The sequence below is a fragment of the Chroicocephalus ridibundus genome, chromosome 6 (assembly GCF_963924245.1).
Source record: "Chroicocephalus ridibundus chromosome 6, bChrRid1.1, whole genome shotgun sequence".
NCBI classification, from domain to species: Eukaryota; Metazoa; Chordata; class Aves; order Charadriiformes; family Laridae; genus Chroicocephalus; species Chroicocephalus ridibundus.
This window is the reverse complement of record NC_086289.1, coordinates 49,751,407-49,777,440: the sequence shown is the minus strand read 5'-3', so window position 1 is coordinate 49,777,440 and position 26,034 is coordinate 49,751,407. Positions and strand designations below refer to the sequence as shown.

At 37.5% G+C, this 26,034-nt stretch overlaps 1 protein-coding gene across 1 annotated transcript in view; it reads right to left on the bottom strand.

Annotated features, from left to right (window-relative positions):
- The window catches only part of DNER (delta/notch like EGF repeat containing), a 137,664-nt gene extending 116,256 nt beyond the window's left edge, over positions 1 to 21,408 (bottom strand). Inside the window, exon 1 of the mRNA XM_063339824.1 lies at positions 21,043 to 21,408. Coding sequence (XP_063195894.1) covers positions 21,043 to 21,300 — 258 coding nt within the window. The 5' untranslated portion in view covers positions 21,301 to 21,408. The remainder of the gene's footprint in view (positions 1 to 21,042) is intronic.
- Between the last annotated feature and the right edge of the window lie 4,626 nt (positions 21,409 to 26,034).

Here is a 26,034-nt window from a genome sequence, read left to right as displayed (position 1 = left end):
TTACATGTAAACCTGTCTCATGTGAAATGCAATGGAATAGAAATTGTGTCACTGTGTACGCTGCTGACAATTTCATTCTTTTTTTTTTTTTTTTTCATAATTTCAAGCACACAGGTCATTAAGCACTGCAGCTTTCCAGCCAAAAGCAACCCTAAATTTTTTACTTACAACCTTGATAAAACTTCAATGATTTCATATTTTTAGAAGTGTCTAGGAAACACATAATTGGTTTATTATAACATCAATGAACCAGTTCACTGACATACCTGTATCTGGGCAAGACTAAGCTTTCATGAGAGAAGTGCAAACTAGAATACTTATTTTCCTGATAATGGACAGTATAATCTGGCATGGTTGATGGTTTTCAACAGAAACTACCACTGTTACCTGAAATTGTGCAATCCAGCAAAATATCTCACACTTAATGGAAGCACAGAGGTCAGATAATGTGACAACGAAGCTGAACAGCTGACCTAGCATTCTATCCAAAAGCAGATGCTAGCATCCATTTGCCAGAATTGTTTATTGCATTTCATAAAGGTAAGTCTGAATAGAAAGCCATAAACAGCTTTTACCCTTTTGAACACAGATGCAGAAACACATACAAACTACTGTTGCAGAAATTAATCAATGGTTTGAGTTTTAGTTGTCAATATAACTTCTTAAACTAACATGTCTTCCTTGTTTAACTTGACTGCTATCATCCACTGCAGTAATACCACGGTAAGTAAAGTAAACCCTTTATGTAAGTGAACTTCCTTCTCTCTCCTTTTTTCATTCCACCTTCCTTTTTTTTTTTTCTGCAAAAGATCATCAGATGAATGAAGATTGAAATAAACCATCTCTGTGCAGAACCAAGGATATGCTAAGAATTTCTGTTGTTGCTGAAATCAGATTGAAGATTAAATGGTTAAACATTTGAAATTTCAATCATTCACCCATTTGTAAAAGGAAAATATTCTCTTTCCCTGCATGCAGCAATATCAGAATGACCTACTGTTACTGTTTTTACAATTAAAGAAACTTGGCAAAAAACACTTGTTTCCTCCTACTCACATTAGGAAACCTTCAGGTCTAACTACAAATTTCCCGAGTTTATAAACCTTTTTCTATTTTGTTTTAACAAATGAGGTCACATTAAGATTGCTTTACTAATTGTGCACATCACGAACAGCTGTAAAATGCAAATAATGTGGAAAGGATATTTCAGGAGACTGGAAAGAAAGTGTGCAGATGGCATTGCAATGAGATTAAAATTTGTGTCTACTGATGAAAATATTTCCTAGACTGAGACCTTTTGTTAATCATTGAATTATCACAATCAGGGAGGTATTTTTATCCCTGCCGATGCTCCAGCTCCCCCGGGACAGGAGCTGTGCAGCAGCAGCAGGCCAAGGTTAGAGGACTTCACCCACAGTCGCTTAGCAACGAGCAGCCTTGCCTAGGCTGGAGGACAAAGGGAACAAGGACAGGGCAGCATCGATGGTGCTCCTAACAGCATAGTTCTCTCCTGATGATGGGAAGAGTTCATTTTTCCAACCACTATCAGTGGTATTTCTGTCATGGATCCTTTTTGCTCACAGGTAACAGATTCAACCATGGAAATTAATTTGCTGTTGAATCAACAAAAGGTCTGCTGCTAACTAGGCTGGTAACTTACTTCAGAGAGCTTAGGCAGGACTGGTGCTCCTCCCATACTGGAGGAGCATCAAGGACCATAGCCTAAATAAATTTTAAACAAAGGTGAGTCTACAAAAAGTAATGGGAGCCTGTTCAATATCAGAATTTGGCAGTTATCTAAGCAATAACATAAGATATGTGTGCAGTTCGGGAATCCCTCTTTGTAAAGAATTGATCCACATTATTAAGTCTTTCTATTACAGATTCTCTATTATTAGAATTTACTACTTTATGTTCTTTTCTGAATCTTACAACAAAGCTGTATAAACACACTTCACACTGATAGCATTTAATTGCTTTGCAAGTGGATTGGTTAATGCATGAATGATTCAAACAATTAAGACACAGAGGTGCTGATTAGTTTCTATTATTTCAGACTCCAGGAAAATCTACTGAATAAAGCAATGATTCTCAACTGGACTCATGCAGTTTGAAATCATGCAGCCTGTCTTCTGAAATAAAGCAAGCATGTAAAACTTACTTTTCGACATTTCTTTGATCAGGGTGTTTCCAATACACCAACAAACAAGGCATCACATTTATACTTTTGGACTATTGATATGAAATTAATGTGTTTTTTAAGCATATTTTAAGAATGCAAGAACAGTTACTTTACGGGCAGCTATATAACCAGAGTGTTTATAAACAATCATCCCAAATGATGAACTGCAACTGAAAAACTTTATTTCATTCCTAAAAAAATCAGCTAAGCATTCAACCATTCAGTTGAGACAGCACCAATAATTTCTCCAAAGAGAAGTCATGTGAGGCAAGAATATACAGTTACCACTATTTATTTGTCCAGTGCAGAAGCATTTCTTTGGAGAAATCCAATTGGTTTTGTCACTTTTTATCACCATATGGATCTATTTACAACAACAAAGGAATACTTTGGTTTTCAGAATCACATATATGCACAAAAAGGAAAAACGCATAAAATAGTATTTTTATTACAGCAATAAGATGATTCTGAATTTCTAATGATCAGGGCTTAATTAGGACTCAAGATAAACTGAACATTGCTTTTCAGTCAGTGCTTTTCACTGTAATGTAACAACAGTTTTATTTAATACTATCATTTAAATTTTAGAAGCCAGATAAACAGAAGTACCTGTAAATAATTAGCTACCCATAATCAGAATGAATCCTGAATTTTTTAGGTTAATTTTAAGGAGACAAAAACCTTTGATGAGCAGGACACACTTTAGCACAATCTCATAAAAACTTAAAGTTACTGAAATGTGAGGGTAATTTTGCCACAGAAACACCTAAAAGTCTATCATGGCACCAGCCTCAAAACTGATATTTATGGCCACTTTTACTGGTCTTAACAGCTGGACAAAGGACTGAACTGACACAGAAGGTGAAGTAGGAGGTCCTATCAAAGTAGTCCAAGACACATTGCCATGACATATTTCAGATGTATGAATCAAAAGACATCAATTGTAAAACTCTACAGTTAGGAATGATTTTAAAATTGCGCTGAATTGTATTTTCAACTTCTACGTTTAATATGTTTTCATAAAGAAGAGATTAAATTCAGTGGCTGATAACCATTAAAAATAACTTTTTATTACTACAGCTGTTACATCAACTTCAAAACCTTTTGCTATCAAGGCAGACCCATTATACCTAATTGTTTGTCTAATTAGTTACATCTTACATATACGTATTCTAATTCATAATTTTTGCATGTTTTCTTTAAAAGTTGCGAGGCATTTCTAATTTTTTAATTAATAAACACATGCTAAGATACACTTTGTGAATCTAAATGATAGCTTTCATGGCTTATTCAAAATTCTTGTTCCAAAACACTTCAACAATACAGATACCTGTAATAAGTTTAATTGCAGAGGAATAGAGAATTGAACAAGATCTACCTTTTCCATAAATATTATGTCTCTAATTACCACCAGGGAAGCTGTTAGAGCAGTCACACACCAAGACTGACTTCTTTTCAGATGAAGCACACACAATCTGTAAGGAGATTCTCCTGGAGAAGGCTCATTGTGTGTAGCAGACCAAGTTACAGAAGTCAATGATGGCATGGGATCCAATGGGACAAGGAGAAACAGACACAAATATGGATTCTTATTTCCAAAATTTCCATTTACTATTTGCAAAACCCAACTCTGAAGAAAAAATTCTTGACTTCAACCAAATCCAGAAAAGGTGATTTGCTGACATTCAAACATTGACTTTTGTAATTTGTAGGCAATCAGCTGGGAAAAAGCTGGATGTGCGTCAAACTTAGTGAGCTGACCTGGCAGACAGGGGACAATAAGCAGAAAAAGATTTCTGCATCTGTAGGTTACCGTAATTAGCAAAGAGCATTCTGTGAAATCTCTCAGGACACAAAATTAGAACTGGTTCACATTCATACAAAATAAGTGGAATTTCATGTGGACAATTTGATGACTACATTCGACTTTCAGTTGTTAGATTTTTCAGGGTGAAAAATAAGCAGACTACAGATGGGGAAAACATTGGAGCTGGCTCAGCAGGGTTAATTCTGGCATGATGCTGCATTACTAGTCAGCTGCAGTGCCTCAGCACCACACTCCAGGGACCAGAGTAATTGTGCATGGAGCTGGCAGGGAGTCAGGAGCTTTGTTAGCTCCTGATCAGCATTAGCCATTCTAAATAAAGCTCAGCTCTGTACAGACAAATGTAGGTGACTCCACATGATCCTCATCAGTACCCTGGAGTTTTCTTCCATGTGGAGTATGCTATTTCCCCAGTAATAAAGGTAATGGAAAGTGACTACTAGCAGAAGAAAAATTTTTGTCCAAAGATGGCCACTCCAGTTTCAGACCTTCTGTACATACTTCCTTTCCCCCAAAACACGCACAAGTAAAGGAGTAGGTTAAACAAATTAGCCTGTAGAAGAAAGCGGACCCTTTGCATTGTCACAGGTGAACAACCAAAAGCCCACAATAAAATAAAAAATAAAATGTGCATTTGGTGTGCTTCTTACTCTAGAGGAAAAATGTTTCATTATAATGAGAAGAGTTCTAACCATTACTGAGCATTTCAGAAGTTTATAGTCTACACAAGGGAATGTTTCCAGGGACATAGAACCATTCTGCAGAAATTAAGACAAACAATTCACTAGAATAACATCCTGTGACAAGGTAAAGTGGGAAAAGTAAAAATAAAAGGAGGACCAAATTAATACCTTGCCATAACTAAATAGAGGACTAAAATCCACCAGATTGCTAGATCATATACTAAAAAACTTCTAGAATAAATCTGAAATGGACTATAATCACAGTAAATTAGTATCAGCAGGGGAAAACTACACTACTTATCAGCTCTGAAGAACACCTCTATGAGCTCTAAAAGGTCACCATATTTTTAGATTTTACAAGAAAGTTTGTACTATACTTGAAATGAAAATTACAGAGCCCATTTTGTGGTCTAAAGATATACACTTTTCTCATAATATCAGGAGATTTGCAGAGTGAAGTGTGAACATATTTTTTTTTTCCAACATTGTGGAGATACAGGAACTTTTGATGTTGAAGAAAATTTTGAGAAAATTTCTGGGGGCAGATTATAACCAAGCCTTGCAATACCAAGTTTCCAAACCTTTAGATCAAAAAGACAATGTTAACAGATCAGGCAGGAGGCAAGGAAGAAAAAGCAAGGTGGGGGCAGGATTTTTTCTTACCTCTATTAATTATTTGTACACAGAACTATTTTATATGAAAAATGTAATCTTGCAGATATTGATCACTATCACACACTTTTGATCCAATCCACAATCAGATGAAAGCAATGGAAAATGTCTTTAATTATGAACTTAAATATGCCTGAAAAACAGGCTCTTATTTCTTTCTTCATTCATCTTGAGTCATATCAAATCTTCTATCTCCACATAGAATCAGACATAGAAGTCACCCTATAGCAACACACAGTGAAAGCATAAAAGACAAGGGTAGCTAGGACAAAGTGTGCTTACCACATCCATACAGCACAGCACAACAAAGGACTCAAGGTTTCAAAGCAAGGCCTCTGAGCTTTCTCTGCTGAAATCAAGTAATTTCAGAGTACCTGAACAGTCTGGACATAACTGATTGTTAGTGAGAAATAAGCTTCTTTAAGAATGTCAGCAGCACCACTATCCAGCGTCAAAAAATTACGCCACAGTTGGCCCACCATTTTTAGCGTATTTATATACACACATTAATGATGGGAGTCTAGTACAAATGTCAAGCTCAAATGTATCATTGTAGATAATTATTTTAAATGTCGCTTGGAAGAAGTTACTGTTACACAGCTTCAATAATTATTCAAAGTCTATTCCAAAAAACATACAAAAGTTGAATCTCACATTTTACCTGCACTACCAAGGTGCACTGAGTTATCTCAAGTATAGAGAGAGAAGGATGTTGTTATATGATCTAGTTAGAGCAAGAAGCTGAATTGTGACACTAGTAAAAGATGCACAAAGTGCTTTTGTCATCTGATTTTCCACAAAGCATTTTTATTTTAACAGTAAACTATTGAAAGCAAATTTGTTCAAAATGATGCCTCTGTTCTTCATAGGATTTGCAGGTACAGTTCCCGCTATTCTGTATGAGCCATCCTCCTCAGACAACTCAGTGATAGGAGCCATCTACTTGCTCCAGAAATACTTCTCCAGAAGAAAACAGAAACAGTAGAACAATTACCAAGCTGCAACTGCATCTGGAAAAACTCATTAAAGGCCTTAGTCCCTCAGAAACTCAATCTGATCAATAAAACCAAAAGTTAGCAGCAGTGAAGAATGATAAAGACTGAACACCAGCATATTTCACCGAAAGGAATTTTAGAGAAACAACTTCTTTTCTAGAAGAATCATCATCTTTGTTCTGGAATAAGAACAGATGCAATCCACTCCCACTTCCAAATTGATGCAGATGACTATGCAACTATGACCTTACCAAAAAGGTATGCAACTTCTACATTAGTTATTGGGCAAAGTGGAAATAAGATCTAAAAAAGATCCAGAACAAAAAAACATTCTGAAATAACAGCATTACTTAAATTTGGAAGGGGTTTAGAAGTTCGTCAAAGGTGGGGAAATCTACTAAATTTGTCAAGTGCTTAACAAGTTTTACTAAATTCTTCAGAATTGAAAAGTTGGAAAATATTTTTAACCGTGTTAAGTCACTGCTGTAATTAGTACTGCTGAGCAATAATATTTTACCTATGAAAAGTCCATAATTTGTCTAATAGGAGTAAATGAAAACTAACTGAATCCCTCTAGTTAGTTATGTAGCATTCACTACAGCAATGCAAATCACATTTGCCACAGAAAAAAAAAAAAGGAAAGGAGAATAAAATATCATTATTATATTTGGAAAGTCATCAGCAATTAAAATTAACTATTTTTTCTCTAAACTATCTGTTTCTTGTATATTCCAATTCATACACTGATGCCAAAAATTACTATTTATATTCTTGTGAAATGCTATGGCATATGTCTAACTATGTCTGCTTATGTATTACAGAACAATGCTTTTTAAGAGGAAGTAAAATTTAGAAATACATACAGATGACTGTAAAATTAATTTGGGTTACTGAATCCACTTGAACAATGGTACATAACATATAATAGGCATACAGAAATTCATAAACCTTTCATACCCATGAGAGTGAGAAAGACACCTGGAACGCTATGCACCATCATTAATGCATTTATTTGGAGCTGTAATACAGGCAGGTGCTGAAGATAAGGCCAACAGTCAAATTCTCCAAGAAGAATTATGTGAATTCACATAGCTGAGGCATAGAAAATTCCAACCAACTATCATTTTACTTATACCTAAAGAACTGCCAGTACTGAAATGAAAATCCCACAATGCCATCGAAATGCAATTCAAGCAAGAAAAGAATCTATCAGGCTTTTCCACATCTGAATCCTCTTTGTCTAAAAAGAAAATAAAAATTATTTTTAGAAGTTAACTTTATTTATGCAACTCAGAGCTAAAAGACATCAACAGAAGCTACAGAAATTACATTCCTGCAATTACAGTGAAAAAAAGTCCTAGGCATTGAACAGATGCCTAAGCATTGAGCGAACTGGGAATTGAACAGATGTTATTCTTATAAAGGTAGAACAAAACCAGAAAAACATACGTAGAAATTATTTCAAATAGATTGCCTCCTAATGGTCACTTGTTGTATCTATTTACTCATCGAGCTAGTATCCTCAAAATTTTTCCAAACACTGTGAGGGTCAAAGGCAATGGCTTGGTGATTCAGGAGCAGCACTGCTGTAGATGCGGATGCCAGACTAGGACCCCAGCCCAGTTCTTCCTTCCCAAATTAGCAAACAGTAACGCACTCTTCCCTTGCTTAGAGTATATTTTGTACATTAAATCAAAGCTTCTATAACTGCGAAATTCCGGAACACAACCACAAGTGCTCTGTGATTAAGCCTGAACGTATTGATTTCATCATTCTATTATGAATATCTATGGCAAATATTTCAGCTTATCTGTTGTACAAGCTTAATATTCAGCTCATAAAGTTTAGCTTTTGTGCTTTTTTTCCTGTCAGTGCCTGTATTTCATGTTGTAAGTAAAGAAATGCAAACACACAGCATCATATTCTATACTCTTCTTCATCCCACGTATTTCATGAGGGCTAAAGGGACTACGAATGACTTATTATTCTACTCATCCCACAATTCAATAACATCCCTACATCAACTTGTGTCTCCTCTGGGTTTGACAGCATTGTCCTTAGAAAGAAAGTGGATTCTCCTAAAATAAATGATACAAGCTCCATCAGCAACTTTCCTGTGTGAAATTTTTTGCTAATACACTGGGAAGACCAGAAGGGTTTTTCCCCAGAAGGTGTGGGGGGAAGAAGAAAGAAAAAAAAAAAGAAAAAAAAAAAAAGAGGGAGAGAGAAGAGAACAGTGAAGATCTGAAGTAACAGAATACCAGCTGGATTATTAAGGTAGCTTGGGATTTATAAAACAAAATAGAATTTGGTGTAATGAAAAAGATGATTTGGATTTAGAGAAATTATGGGAAAAGGTAACTAAATATTTTATTACACAAAGTAAACCACAGATTCTATTGTAAGAAATACCCAAAACCTACATCGTCTCAGCTCTGCCAAAAAGATGATTTGTTGTTCATCCTGCTTCCAACTGGCAGCATTTTTAAATCTCAGGAATTAGTTTCATTGATGATTATTTCCATAAACAAACAGGCAAGTTACTACAGGATAAAACGGAAGATGAGATTTCTACTTTGACACTTGCTTATATGCACATACTTACATAGTTGTAACCCACAGCAAACACACGTAAACCATAATCCAACTTTAGTGTAGCATTAACACTAATAGCATCAATAGCATGAACACAACAACATAGCTAGGAAATTTACACACAGATCTTTGCAGTCTTGCTTCTATGCATCCGTGTAGTAAAGTTTTCCAAAATCAACCTAACACCTTTACAATTCCCTTGAAAAACATATAGAACCTCAACTGTGTTATTTTAAGATGATAGGGAAAAATAAACTGTGCATATTAGCAACGGATACTCTAAAGTTTTACAATTATCTCCAAAATTAGATTAGATAATAACAACGTTAACATCTAAATCAATACATAATTAAATACTCAGGAACTTTTCCCACTAGATATCACTGTACCACACTTCTTAGAGTTGGTAGAAACTTCTGACTGAACATAGGGGTTATCAGAAAACGGAAGTTCCTTGACTAAAGAGTTTTGTGCTGGCACCTCTGATCAGAGGAGGCCGAATCATGGATCTGTTTCTGATGGAAGCTTTCTGTGAAGCTAACTTCCCTACTGCAGCACTAGGGTTCTGCTTGAAGATCTGGAAATACAGCACCTTGAAGCCCGGAGCTCAAAGTCACAGAAGAGAATTTAAAAGCCTTAAGACTGCCAGGGTAACTTGAAGCTCTCAAGACTTCTCTGCTTCACAGAACTGCCCTACTTAGTGTCAAGGAGCTTGGAAAACCTTCTACCAGCCAGCAGCTCTCAGGGCTCAATAGCTGCTTGCAGTAAAAAGCCCACCTCCAAGAGTGGTCTACTTTCACACCCTACACAAGGAGCTTAGAAAATCTGAGAATACAGAATAGAACTCGATCTAAGTATGTTATGAAAAAGAGAAATGTCATCCTCAGAATTAGAAATCCCAAGTTGGAAGCTGCTGCAGTACTGATTACAAAGTGAAAAGCATATACATCATGCAGAAATCAACTAAGATGCTATACTTGTGTTACTATATGTCAGTAACACGATAATGTTTGCAAGCACAGCTGTGACTCCAGGGTATCCTTCAACTGATTACCTCATATAAACATAAAATATGGTTAAATCACTCACTCACTAATACGTGAAATTACATCAATCAGAAAATCATTCATATTCCTAAATCAAATATAGTGAGGTTTTAGCCCATACCCTGGTTTGCTCCATGCTACTGCTAGCAGGACTCGGTAATCAGAGGGCATACCTGTAACTGGTAGATCTGTCATGATGCTCTTAAGCAGGCCTTTGTGAAAAGGCAGAATCACCGTAACGATCCATCCTTTCCCACTCAGATGCAGAAAGAGTTAAAGTTTTGTGTTGCAAGGGAAGCTGTTTAATCAGGGAGAAAGTTGTTTTGGAAGCAAGTGGCACAGCTGACCTTGCTTCTGCATTCATTCACCTTAGAGAATTTCTTTGCTACATTTCAGGAGCACCAAGAAACACAGGCTCAAATTGTTACCAAAATAACTAGTCCTACACTTACATTTATTGTTTTATAGGCAAAGAAATGACTATGAGTTTACTTCACCTTTAAATGATGTCATAATGGAGTCTCAAGCAGGCCTCTAAAGAAGATGCTCCACATTTCTAGCATCCCCCCGCACCCTCAGAAAGATTATCAAGAATTTCTATAACTCCAACCCAGTACCTTTCCATTATTTTTAAGAGGCAATAGTTAGCCAAATTTTAACATTAGGGTCCTATTACAGTTATCTAAATTAAGTCAATTTGTCCTTCCTTCAATTAAACATGTTAATTTCCCAGGGGTCTCAACACCATTTTCTTCAGTTGTCACATATGCCATCATCACACAGAACGTTGTAGCCTTAAAAAGAATTAATCAAGTATCTGGTCTTATACATCTCAGTAAACTTCACATAACTCAACTCACTGAAATTCAAAGGCATGCTCAAATGAGAAAGTTTCTCAGATCCCTACATACAAGAACACAACCTTGGTGTTCCACAGTGACAATAAATGCCAGAAAACAACTCTCTTACAACCAGACAGCAGAATTAGGACTCTCACACAAAAGGCACTTAGCTCATAAATTATTAGACTTCTACATGGCCATCTTTACCCCCTCCCGTTTAATGATGTTCAGTTATATTTGTCTGAAAATTAGATTATAATAGAAGTACAAGTATCTAGGCAATCACAAGTTATTAATAGACTGCTAAGTCTGTATGAAACCTAAACCATATATTTTAGTTTGCCATTACTGAGATTCATTCATTAATTTGATTTTGATAAAATTTATTTAACAATTTACCTAATTTCTTCAGCAGAAGAAACCATAAATGTGTCAAAACCTTTAAAACAAAAATACAAATAAAAATTGCATGAATTTTTGCAGGTTTGCTGAATTTAAAGCACAAATCATCAGGGCTGAATAAGAAACATAAGAATCACCATGTAGTTCATGATGGTAGTTACTGTCCTTATTGACAAACACCACTACCAAATACTTCAAAGGGAGATCACATCAATGTGCCAAGTCTAGAAAATTACAGAAAATTGTCTATATACTTTCCTTAGCCGTATTAGTTCGTGACTAGCTGATGCCCAGAAGAATTTAACTCTCTCATTCCTGTTGGTTTTTTTAAAAGCATTGTCCTTGTCACAAGATTACCTTTTATTCAGACTGTTCTTGTTTTTCTCTGTATAAAAGTGAACAAGTTGTTTCTCCCAGGTTACTCAATCCTTTCTACATCTCCTAATCACTTCTGCTGCCCTTTCTCTTGGCTGTACCTATTTCTGCCCTCCCTATCTCGTAAGTAAAGCTACCTGAACTTGATTTCAGGCGATTAAGTACTAATCATTCATAGAAGTGAACAGCATTCTAAAATAGTTTCTGTTCTCTTCTGACATTATGTGCACGTGTTTTAATTATTTGCATTTTGAGCACTCAGGCTTAGTGAGGATTACTCAACATACCACCACCAGAACACGTGGGTTTTCCTCCAAAATAATCACAGTTTATTTAGAATATGCATGGTTAGCTGGAATTATTCCTTCTCCTGTGCATTTGTCAACAGTAAACTTCAGCTTTATTAGGTCCAGTACAAAGGACCACATAAGGGCAACCTAGACTGAAAATGAGACTTGTTGTAAATAAAAGGAATCATATCTTGTTACTCTTTTTACAGATACTGTTTCTGAAGATATCCAAAAGTCTTCTCAAACTCACAATACAGTTGCTGTTGTAACTAATACATGAAGTACAACAAAGTTCCCAAAATCATTAATATTCAGTGACCTTACCTCAGTATAACAACCCTACTTTCACAGTCAAATTGAATCCTGTTTTTACCTTATTCAAAAGCACCTTGTTCACAAACACCTTTGCTACAGAAGCCTTTGAAATACTGATCATTGATCTTTTGCCCCTGCTTCCAATGGGAAAGAACATCATGAAACTAAATTAATCTGTAGACTGCTAGCCTGAATATTTGCCAGACAAAGAACCAGTGTAAACGGTTGAGTATTTTTTTTTATAAAAAGGCTTTTTTCCTTACAGTCTAAATACATTCTGATAAGTCACTGACATGTAATTCAGAATCTGGCATTTCAATATGATGCTTCCTTATGAAGTGCTTTTCACTCAACATTCTTAAAGCCTTCATACGCATTCACAAATTAACCTTCTGAACACCCAGAATTATCTGCATTTATGGCAGAGAAATCCGAGTAAGAAGGTGGTTAGAGTTTTTGCCCAGTGTGACTCAGCAAGGCAGTGAGAATTCCAAGCATCAAGCCTGATATTCCCATTCCTAGTCACGATGTATCACTTTCAGACCTTTCTCTACGGAGTTTACAGCTATTTTTTCAGATTTACCACAGAATATACTACTAAATAATACAGCATAATTGTTACACTTACCCAGCCTGTATAATTGTGAAACAAACCAATGCACACTTGAAAAATAATACAGGGCAGTGATATGTATTGCTGAATTCAAAAATGTTACTTACGTGGCATACAAATCAGCTTTTGAATACAAGAGTGCTTCTTCGCAAGAGATTACACTTAACCAATAGAACAAATCAGAGAGTTTTCTTATCAAGCAAACATTATTTTTCTCAACATATATCTTGATGTGCATTTCCACTGTTAAAAAACTGTTTTAAACCGCAACAATTGTATTGAACTTGAAGATCTTTTCCTGATATTACAATTATAATTTATGTTTTGTGTAGCTCATATTGATGAGTGGCATGGTTTTCTGCAGAGGACATTTATTTCATTGCTTACATTATTGCTGTAAAATATAAATTGACAAAAACATACAGAAAGAAGTTGAACAAAACTATTTTTTTGCTTTAAAAACAGAGAACTAATTAAAGTCTCTTAATAAATGATGCTGTACAATGTCAAATGCACATACTGCTTTTACCTTCAGATATTGACCTAAATGCCACTAAGAAGTTTTTAATGACATTAACCCTACTCTTGCCAAATGCAGTGCAAATTGACATGGTGCTTTCATTTTGGGATCATCCCACCTCAATCAGACAGGTTACTGAGATGAGTTCACCTATATCAACCAAAAGTTAAAAAAAATAATAATTTTTTTTATTATTGAAGCCTTCCTGCTAATACAGTTGTCAAAAGAACAGGTAACCTCTCAGCATACATAAAAAATGGGATTTAGCATTGTAAAAAAACAGACTATATTTAAATTAAACAGCAACCAACAGGAATATTGTTATTAGTTTGATCTATTCAGTTCAGGCAGAACATTGCAGAAAAGAAAAACAATATTCACTACATGCACAGGGAGGGAAGAGCGGAATAACTCACTTTTAAAAGGGAAAAAAATACAACAGGGAAATTCAATTAAACTGAAAGATAGAAAATAGAAACTACTAAAGTAGTGTTTTCCATGCAATTAATCTGTGGTATTCATTGGAACACAAATGTATCACAGAAAAAGAGTTACTACAAATAAATGAGGGAGTTCATATTTAAGAAGAACAGAGTGAGCTATGATAGCAAGTACAAAAAAAAAAAAAAACCTCACCCCACCAACCTATGTTTAGGGTTAAGCGGACACTAATTTCAGCAGACTCATGTCTACCTATTAAAATGGAATTTCTTGCATCATCTTCTAAGATCTCTGGTCTTGTGATGCCATGATTAAGCTGAAATCCTGCTAAACGCCACCTCTGAATTATTGATCTCAAGCAAGTACTTCTCAGAAGGGCAGTATGTAGAAGATTACACAAGAGCTCTCAAAAAGAGCAGAGCATTTCTACCTTCTCTAATACTGAATCAAGTCATATAATTCCAGTATTTTAAGCAATATTATTGGGTTTTTTGTTTTCCCATCCATATTCTGTTGTTTCTTATCTTATATTCAAGATAAGGTACTCTCCTAGCACACTGGGAACCTACTCCACTAAACAGGATTTCCAGAGCTACATGTAGACAAATTACAACATCAAGTTAGGTATTTCAAAGGAAAGTAAAACAGCGCTATTTTTTAAACAGATACCACTGCAAAGTAATTCTCTCAGATCAAAGAACATAAACTGCAATGAAATGTGACATATGAAAAAGCTGAAGCATCTTAGCACAGCATATTTTCTACTATTATTCAGTTACTTTACACCTGATCTGCCTCTCTGCAATCTTTAATCATAAAAAATAAGTAAAACCAACACTTAAAACTTCCACTTATATGATCGAATTTTGGGGAACCAAATAATTTGCACTATGTAATGACCTGACTAGCATTTAAAAATAACTATTTTGAACAGATTTAAAGGGAGTATTTCAAAGTATTGAAAGAGAGAATACAAAGATTCACAAAGGTTAGCATGCAGATGATACCCAAATAATGACTTATAAAATTGAGACAGTTTGGGTTATTACTTTATTCCAGTTTTATTCTACAGAAACTTAGAATAATTTGTTTAGATCCCATGGCAAAAATCACAGCACAATTCTTCATTGACTGCTTTGGAAATTGCTGAATTACAGCTCTCTTGCTCACAAATTTTCACATGATATGCTTCAAGGCAAGACACTAATTTGAAAAGCTTAAATTTCTGACTGGAAATATATTTCTACTACACTTAGAGAAAATAGATGTTATAATATCTAAAATAAATTGGGTAGAGAAACTATTTTTCACATTCATTTATTCTGTATTACATTCCCCATATTTGATACCTCACATCGCCACACTGCAGAACTTCATCAGTTCCACTGCAAACACAGAGATCAAAGTTCACTGGGTACCTGAACAACACTTCACTTACAGGTCACAAAAACTCATGGAAAGCAAACAATATCCATCAGTCCTTTGGGACATAAAATTGTTACTTGAAGAAAAAAACCTCAACTTCAACTATGAAACAGGAGTATACTAATTAGTGACTAAAGGAGCTGTAAACAAAGTGACTTGAAATTCATACTAAAGATTTTTCAGGTATCAAATATAGCCATCTTAGAACCCCTGCATGCAGTTTGCACAAATCCGTCAGCTTCCAGTTACAGTCTAGACTTGATGCAAAATGTATACGTATAATAATATGAAATAATTTAGCAGAACATCCAGCAAAGGGGAAGCAGGAACAGAACAAGAGTTATAAGCAAATGCAAAATCTAGGGAAAAAAAAATATATGTAACTACAGGTGTGTGTACATACAGAATCAGAGAACAGAATCATAGAATGGTTTAAGCTAGAAGGTACCTGAGGGAGTTCTCTGGTCCAGCCCCTGCTCAGGCCAAGCCTAATGCTAAGCCAAGGTACTTGGGGTCTTGGCCAATCAAGCCCCAAATCTCCAAGGATGAAGATCTCACAACTGTTCTAAGTGCCTGTTCCAGTGTTTGACCACCAACATTGTGAGGATTTTTTTTCCTTAGATTTAACTGGAACTTCCCCTACTATAACATGTGTGTCACCTCTCATCCTCTCACTAACTGCTTCTGAGAAAACTCTTGCTCCATCTTCTCTATGACCACCCATTAGGTACTTGAGGATGGCACTTAGTTCCCCCTTAAGCCTCCTCTTCTCCAATAAAAATAAACTGAACTCTCGCAGCCTCTTCTCACACAGAGTACATGCATCAATGCAAATATTTAAATTCTGCAACTTTAAAGCACTGCAAGAGTTAATAGAGTTAGTCAGCAGGAAATGACATGGTACCTCAGAACTCAAGCTAAACTACACCCAAATAAAACAAGAAAACTCCAGGGCATCTGCTAACTATATGATTTACTCTTATTAAAGATAAAAGAGCAAACAGAATGGTCACATAACAAAACACTTGCAACACAATAACCACATAATCTAAGTATATACCCTTCATTAATGAGTACAGAATGGGAAAAAAATAGCATTTTAAATATGTTAGAGAACTTATTGTGAATTCAAGATTATTTAGAGACCTTTCAGAGGGATGTCAGACTGTAATAGAAAACAGAATCTCCTGAAGAATTAATCAGGATACTCACATGAAGGTTATTTAGCAGTTAGATTAAAGGATGTCCTGTCCAGTGCAACCTGAAATAAACTGGCCAATGAAATTTTGTACCACTTACTCTGAAGTACCGGACCATTGAGTCAAGAAACAATAATCCTTCTTTCTGTAGCAGTTTGCTAACCCTGAATTTCTGCATTTGGCATTAAATGGCACATTATCAGAAATATATTGAGAACAGAAAGAAATTCAAAGAAAAAGAAAAAAAATCCAACACAGGATAGAAAAAAAATAGAAGCAGGGGGCACAGAATGAAAAACAGAATCATTGCATTACAGTCTACAAATGTTCAAATACCATGATCAAAAACAAAAAACCTGGCATTCAAAAGTACAAGAAAGGAGAGAATGAAGAAAAACATAATCTGTCAGAAATTCAGGAGGGGGGGGAAATAAAATAATCATTCTAAGAGCAAAATTTAAAAGATAAACTACTGTCCATCTGTATTTGTTTTTATAATATCAGTTCATTCCTTGACTTTTTTTAAACTCAGATTACACCTTTCTAAAATTCCATTTTAAATAAACTGTCCACAGTTACATTTTTAAAATATTTTCTGCTATATGTGTGGAAAGACAACCATTAGAACGAACATAACAAATCCTCTCAAAGTTCAAAGAGATCGTTTTGCTACCAAAATAATAATTTCAATATTAGCTCAAAAATGTTATTACATCAGTGGCTACCATGTCACTCAGGAGTGGAACATTCGGTCATCACTAATTAGACTAAATAGAAGAGAACTGCTGCAAAGTCAGAATGCTGGTTTAGTATGCTTGGACACGACTTGTTTTCCAGCTTTGATTGCTGACACAATCTATAAAATAACTAAAAGCATATTAAAAAGCACCAAAGAATGAGGGAAAATATCAACCAAAGAAGAGAAGAAAATAAAAAAATAAAAAGCAAAACACAAACAAAAACAAGAGAAGCAACTAAAACAAATGAAGCATGTACGCTAGTATTTAAAAATACATTAATAACTGAATGTTTCTTCACATGGTAGTCTTTAAGAGGAATTAGCACTAGCATGGAAACATAAACGTCATGCAATTTAATGCAGTTAACTAAGTTCAGATTCTGTATTTTTTAGCAAATGACTCAGTCTATCATGAAATCTTTCGTTTCCTATTTAGTAGCTTATATCTACGAAATTATTTCATAAGGCACTAACACAAATCAATTCTTACATAAAAACTTTCCTGATCAAGAAAAGCAATTGTACTGGATTAAACATGTCATTAGAAGTAACAGAGTACTCAATTAGACTAGTCGTTAGAAATAAAGGTTAAAGTTCACCTTTCAAAGTAAAATATAAGTAAAAATTTAGGGAATAGAAAGGTTAGGGAACTTTAATATCTGTCCCTTAGTTAATTTCAATTTATTTCATCAAATTCTCTCCACGGAGAGCTGAGAACTGGCCAATTTCAATTTCCTGCAGAAGGGCAGATGAATTCACTATAATTTTTGTACCATTTCCTTGGGAATACATGTGATTTCTTTGCTCAGACTAAAGTTTAAGACACTTCAACACATCAATTCTATTTCTTCTTTACACAGACTAGAAAAATGGTAGAGAAACGGAAAAAAAATTCACAACCATGAAAAGAAATGGAGTTAGATCAGAGCAATAGCCTGTAAAGTGAAACCAGACAATCCATAAAAAAAATCCAAACCTGAAGTTTGCAAAACAAAGTATATTCAAACCATAAGTAACGTGAGATATATACACATACATAATTCATGGGATGGATATAGTAAGAGGACCTGTAATTTCTGTTGTTAAATAAATAATGAGTTACTAAAGCAATTATAACACAAAATCATGGAATTGGCTTAAGTCCAACTTAAATACTTCACTTGGTGATAGGAAAGGGCTTTTTAGAAATATCTCATGTGCATGTGATATCAGTTTTATTCTTTGCCACTTTTTGCATGCCAGCACCAGCATCAAGTGCATCAAAACCAGTTAAAGTAAAAACTTGAGCAACAAAATTTGTGGTCAATCTCCAACTTTGACTGTTAGCAATCCTTCTACATGATCAATTTCGCTGTGCCCAGTTGACTTGTAGGCACATTAACAACATTTTTCCTTCGTTCTACATCTCAACATATCCGAGCAGAATCGGCAAAGTGTTGCCTTCATTACAAGAAATAACATGAAAGTAAATCTATACTTTTAGGGAAGTGGTGTTCCCAAAAAACTCCAGCTCCATCACAAATTCAAAAAATGCCAATTTACCTTCCATGATCTGGGTATTTAAGTGTAATAATTCCTGATCTTTTTTCCCCTCTTGGTATTCCCCTCTGCAAGTCCAGCTGTTCAATAACAATCTCAACAGTAAATTGAAACCCCCCTGTCTAGATATATCCCAATGATGCCCTGATTTAGCCCACAGTTTTCTCATAACCCTTAAGGAATACAAGAAAAAAATCCCTATAGTTATTTGAAAAGCCTTACAATTATTTATTCTCATTGAATTGGAAAACATGACTGTTTTTACCTTTCTTTGTAGAAGTTTCATCCATTAGGCATCTGAACAACAGAGCAACACAAGAATTAATGCATTTGTAGAATATTTATTCATTGCCTATTTTGATAAAGTGAGGAAAGCCTCAACTTTGGATATATTGTGTTTATATTACCCCTTTAAATAACTTGCCTGCTCTCTAGTTAATTAAAGTTGCATTTCAAAAACATATTAACTTTTCATAGTTAACTGGCACCCATACTTCAACTGCTGACATGATAGCTAGAAGTGGCATTCATTTGTTTATCAGATTCCCTTGCAAGGGTCATTACTCAGTATTTTATGAAAAGAAACAAAATGTATGACACTGTAAGGCTCCTCTTATTAGTTAATAAAACACCTAAGAGCTATGAAAATATTGCCTACCTCTTTTATTAGTAAAACAATTAAATCCAGTTCCCCAGGCACAACACTTCACAGCAAGCATTACATTTTACTAAGTCTTTAAAAGGGTCATTAATCTTTCAGTCATGGATCTCAGACAAGTGTAACAGCAACAAGCAGAAGCAAACACACAGCGCTCTCTTTCTTTGTAGTGATAGAAACATAGTAAACTCTTAAGAGGACAACAGCTAAAATTAGCCGGAGAAATCTAATCCACTTTCATCTCTCTGATTTTACAGAATCTCACTAGTATAAATATTTTCACTTTCGTTGTTCATCTGAATCAACTGAGACATTTCAGGCAAGCACAGAACTCTATGCTTAGCGCTCTTACTTTACAATGACTTTTATACTCACCTACATGTTAAGTCTTCAGTAAACGTATTATCCCTTTCGTCTACTCAACAGTATAATGTGGGTATTATTGACCAAGGAACAGTAACAAAAACCTAAAAAGCAGGCTGCACTTACTTGAATTCATTTGCTTCTATGGCAAATCCACTTAAAACAGAGACCATTATCCAAAGAAATGGTAGCCAATCCATATAGCCTTTTGTACACTGCTGTCACAGAAAGTAATGCGTAGCATCACATACACATGCAGGAAACAAGCCTCTTTGTCCCTGCGCCTGCTTTTCCTTATCTGAAGATATGGGAATTAAGTTTTTGTGAATTTCTGAACATGATATCAAAGATTTTCATCCTTAATACTAGAGAAAGAAAAAAAATTGCAATCTTCACATGACAATAATTAAATTAGATTGTATTATTACATTAAATCCCAATAGGACCAAGCACCTTAGAAAGATACCGCTTACTGCCGCTCCATATTTTAGATCATTATCCCTACTCAGAGCATTTATGACCTTTCAGAATTCAAAATCAACCCAAGAAGCACCCGAAACGTGGGAGCAAGCACACCTAACCTATGAAAATGACTACTGGAGACACGACTTAATGATTAGTATTCGATGCAATACAGCAACCGCTTCCAAGGACCGTCCTTTTCACCTCAAGATAAGTCAATACTAAATTGCGAGGACTGGTCGGTGGGGGTGGCTCTAGTACCGAGATCAACCTGGAAGGCGCTGGCGGAGCTCAGCCCCATCCTCGTTCACCTCTAACCGTGCCCCTCACGCGCCGCCGGTCCTTTCCGCGCCCGGGGGTAGCGGCTTTCCACCCGGCACGGCTCCGAGCCCGCCGCTCGCACCCGCTTTACGCGTCCACCGGCACGAAGAGCCGCCGGCCCCTCAGAAAGCTCAGGGGGGAGCCCAGGCCGCCCGCGGCGGCCGTTAACGACACCAACGGCCGCCGCGCGAGGAGCCGGCGCGAGGGAGCGGCCGCGCGCGTGGTGGCGGGGGGGGATGTGAGGGGACGCCGCCCGCCAGGGTAACGGTCACCCGCCGCTGCGCGCCGCCCGGGACGGACGGGCCGGCAAACGGGCACCGGAGCGGCCGGGCAAGGAGCGAGGTAGGGTGGGCAGAGACGCCCGCAGGCGGGGCGGGGTGGGGTGAGGCGGCCGGAGGACGGGAAGGAGCCCGCCGCAGACCGAGCGGGGACACCCAAGGGCAGAGACGGGCACAAGGACGCAAGGCGAGAGGCGGGGGCGCTGAGGCGCGGGCATCCCGTGAGGGGCGCTGAGGCGGGGGCTCTCGGCGCTGCCCTTACCTGGCAGGAGGTGCCAGTGACCCCCGCGGGGCAGGCGCAGCTGTAGGCGGCCGGAGGCTGGGGCAGGAGCAGCTGGAGGCGGCGGGGCGCTGCGGGGCCCCGGGCCGGCACCGGCGAGCAGGTGCCGTTGTTGCGGCAGGGCTGGCTGAGGCAGGGGTCCCGGCCGGGGGGCGCGGCTGTGGCCGGCCCGGGAAGGCACGCGCGGCGCTGGACCAGGGCGAGCAGCAGCAGCAGGAGGAGCGGGGCGGCTCGGGGCATGGCGGCGGGGCGTGCGGGTGCCGCTCCGCTGCGGGCACCGGCGGGGAGGGAAGGAAGGAGGGGATGGAGGCAGCGGCCGCGCGGCTGCTCCCTACCCCCGTTCCCCGGGCAACGGGCGGGCGGGGACTGGGCGGGGAGGAGCCGGCCGCCGCGCCGCCGCCGCCGTCCGGCAGAGGGCAGCCGCCCGCCCCGGCGCAGGGGCCCCCGGCCCGGGGCAGGTTCTGGAGGGCAGCGAGGCCGGCGTCATTTCGTCCCCAGAGCCAAGGCTGAGCTCAGGTCGGAGCGTTCCCCTCTCGGGTGGACTGCGCCGAGCTGCTCGGGCACAGGGGACCGGCGCTGGGCACCGAGCCACCCTGATTTAAAACGAGAGCGGTGCGTTCATAAACTGGCCGGCAGACATCGCTCGTCTGTCGATGCCTCCAGTTGGCGTGGGGGTGTGAATGCCAATGCAATAGCGCTCGGCATCGAGCGCTGCCCCGGGTCAGACACCCTGAAAGACAAACTCCTTGGTCAGGAAAATTCACCGTTTGCTTCTTAGCTACTGTTTCACAAGCGTAATCTCCTGATAATTAAAGTTCTATTAAGACCAAGGTATGAAAAGCATAAAAATTAATCCTGGCGTTTACTCATATTTGAGGGGGGGGGAGAAAGCAGTGTGTTTTATGATTTTTAAAGATCGATTTATATTTTGCTAGTCTTTTGGGGATTTTTTTACTGCCTCTGATTAGAACTAAGATATGTGGTCTGTAAGTCAGTTAAAGAAGAACATCCACATTCTCTGACCCTCTATTAATTTGCTTCTGCAAAAGTGAAGTATTCAAATCTAATGACTGTTTACCTCTCTATCGTAGGGTGACAGGAGGACTGATGGCAGAAGCGTGCTAACACTTTTTTTAAATCCTTGCACTTCACATACAGCTGAAACCTGTATCACGAGCAGAAACAACTGGTGATGCTAATTGAGCTGAAAACTCATCAGGGTTTCTAGCAGCCTGAACGCATCCCTCCTCGCATCCAGGCTGAGGCGAAGTGTCACTGCTCCTCCATCACCCCATCAGCCCCGTTTTCCCTCCCCGCCCTGGCAGCGGCCCGTTTGGCGCCGCACCGGCTCCCTCTGCTGCCGCTGCTCCGGCTGCCTCCCGAGCTCTGGAATCACCTCCCTTCAAACCGATCTCATTTACTGCCCACCCCCCATCCCAGACAAAGGTGCGTTCTGATGTTTACCACAGCCTATAGGCACTCTGGTAATACAAATAAAAAACAACCTATCTTATTTATATATATTTGAATTAAGTTGTTTGTTTGTTTTACAACTCTCTTCTCGTTAAGGTTATTTTTTCTATCAATATTTGTTCATCAGAACCTTTCACATGTTGAGACAAAAAAGCCTGCCGTGCTTACCAGACTAATTCATCATCTTTACTGATCATTGTCAAATGCCTCATCTCAGTAAAATTCAGGAACTTGGAAGACATTCTTACAATTTGAAACTGAAATACTACTGACTGTCCTTCAAGTATGTTTTTTCCCAACCAATTTTGCAACCATAAGAAATATATTCTTATTAATTTGCTAAGCTTGTTCATAAGAATATCGTGGAAAGCAATGCCAAAGGCCTTGCCCATGTCAAGTTATAATAACTGTTTGTTCGTTCTATTCCACTCACAAGATCTGTTGCCTTGTTCTACAAGAAAATAATTTGGTTTGACATGATTTGTTCTTGATAAGTCCACAGAGGCTGCTACTTGTCTCCTTGTTATCTTCCAAGTGCTCTGAAATAACTTGTACATATATCCCAGGTTCCTGTGGCATTTGATGTTAAAGCAGCTGGGCTGTAATTCTCTCTGTCCTTCTTCTCAATAAAACTTTTTGTCCTTTCCCAATCTCCTAGGACTTCATCCTTCCACACAGGTTGTCAAAGATAGTTGTTAATAACTAGCTTCAGCCAGTTCTCTAAACATCTTATAGAACAAATCATCAGAACTAGACAATCTGAAAAGATGTTCTGCTCTCTAACCTGAACCATCTTTCTTTTTGCCCAAGCTCGTCTCGTGGCTGATGCTAATTGTGCTGACCAGATGGCCGACTTTTGCAACAAACAGAATGCTCGAATAGACCAGTTATGCAGTACCCCTATTTTTTACTTGTTCTTGGTAGCCCTAAAAGGGTTCAGTAAGGGTTCCATTCTGATGGAATTCTGGTGTGTCTGGCTTTATAGTAGTAAGAAAATATAGATAAGAATTGGAAAAGATTATTTCAAGATTGACAGCTAGATCAGATAAAGAATTCTGTTGATGTAGTAGCATGGAGTTCACAGAAGAGAATGACTTTGAAAATAAGTACGCAATTAATACAACCAACAGAGCTGGACTTAACACAGTGTTCTGAGTCAGATTGGACATAATTATATCACATGAGTTTCCTTAGCATTGTACAGAATGTATAACCAATGTTTGCATTATAATTGCCATTTTCATAAGGAAATATTTAATTGTACAACAGAAAATATTGTGCTTACATAATTAGCTAGTGATTTTCCAAAATGCTCTATCTTTTTATGCATTTTAATGTTCCAATATGCATAGTTTAAACAATTTTATAGTCAGCTTTCCATAAACAAATTACTAATCCTAGTATTCAATAAGGATTCAAGCTGTCTGCCTCATTTACACTTACTAGAATTTGAATTGTATTACCAGTCTAATATCTTATTAGTGTGACTTAGATAAGCTACATTACAGCTTAACTATTTATTTTGATGGAGAAGTACTCATCCTCTAGTTGTTTGAAGGAGATTTTGCAAAATATTTTTTTTTATCTGTTCTGATTAAATATTTAGTGAGGAATAAAAATCTCCATGTTTTCCTAAGAGGAAGTTATGTACTCTGAAAGTCTCCCATAACAACAATGATCTTTTTTCTAAATATTGATCAATCCTTTTAAAACCACCTACTACTAGTTAGATTTTTCTTTACTAGTATAGGAGGTAAAATTTAGATGAGACAGTTACCATATTGAGCCTTTTCTGAACAGTGTCTGGACTGTAATTATTTTGTTTCATGCTTTGGGTGGGGCTGCAATCATATCTTTATGGTACTTGTTTGCAGAGTGCACAGCTGACATTTTCCTCACCTCTGCCCCAGTTTGTGCCTGCTTTAAAGCATCTCAGGAGTTTCACTTCCAATCTACCAAAAGGACTGGGATTTTAATTTCATTTGAGGAATTTCAGAAGGGTCCCACTCATCCAACTGGAGTCAGATTACCAAAATTGCTCATCGTGTTCCCAAGCCCATATCCAACAGATGCCAAAATTAAAGCTAAATCTGTTTGAAAATCATTGCCACAAACACTGAAAATATTACTGTTTTTTTAACATTGTGCTTAATAAGATTTAAAATACATTTATTCAAAATGTTTTCTATACGTATTTAACTTTCTTTTTCCAAGCACATAGTTTCTACTCCAGCAAATTCTATTAATATAGCTGTTTGAATGATACACGCCTCAATTTATCGAAATACTGAAGTACACGTTTAAACATGTAAGCAGCCCATGGAATTCAGTAAGAATACTCCCCCCCGGCAGTGGCATACTCAAGTGTTTCACATTGGAACTTATTTTGTCTGACATTCATGGGTTTGTGGGGCAGTTTTTGGCTACGGGAGAAGGTCAATTTAAGGATATGAACAGAAACAAAATTTAAAAAAATAATATATAGTTTGCTGCTATAAGCAAATGAAAGGGAAATATTGCTTTATTTTCATACGTACCTGAATAATTGCTATTTTTCTTTTAACTTGACTCAGACTAGCAAACACCCTGCTCCCTGACAATGTGCATGGTTTTATCTGCTTTCCTCCCAGGCTCTTAAATTTATATTTGTTTTATTTTTCTCTGCTGTATTAAGCTGTTTGAAGTTGCATGTTTTCTTCTTTTTGTTTGCTGACTTTGATATAGGAAACTGGTGATAATCATGCTGATTTGTTTACTGCTGTTGATAGTGAAAGTATATGTTGTTATTTAATGTCTGCTGTTCAGGGGATCTGCAATATAAGTAGAGAGGTGTTGGTACAACTAGTATCGAGAAAGCTGCCAGCCCAGGTACAGAAACATTCTTCCTTGTGGGAATCAAAAATCTTGGGAATCATAAATTACGTTTTAAGACTAAATACAGCAGAAATTAAATGCTTGTATTTGGGAGCATGAAAATACTGTGCTGTGGAAATCCATGATAACAGTTTTATCAGTAGCAGACAGGTAATTCAAGAATGGCAGTATTTCCCACATTTTCACCTATTTGTTTGGCTCACAGGAACTTTTATCATCCTGTGTATTTTCAATATATTTTTAGAACAATGGATTGAAATTAATCCATACCTCTACACAGTATGTATGTTTCACAAACAAAATTACTGTCAGCTATTTAAGAAAGATCTTTCTCTAAAAGTTGCCAGAAAAATTGTCTCAATAGCTACTGCACCTTTCCCCCAAAAGCTGTACACGTAATTTGAAAATAGACACTTTCGCAGCAAAGATGTGCTTTTAATACCCTTATAATGTTTTTTATCACCATGCTGTATGATGCTACAGCACGTATTACTGTACTTCACTAAAAGAGAAATTCATCTTATAGAAAGACTGATCTGGACCCACATTTAAGCAAATAAAACTACACTGTGTAAAATCCTACATATTTGTCCCAAGTATGAATCAACCTCTAAGGACCTCATTTGA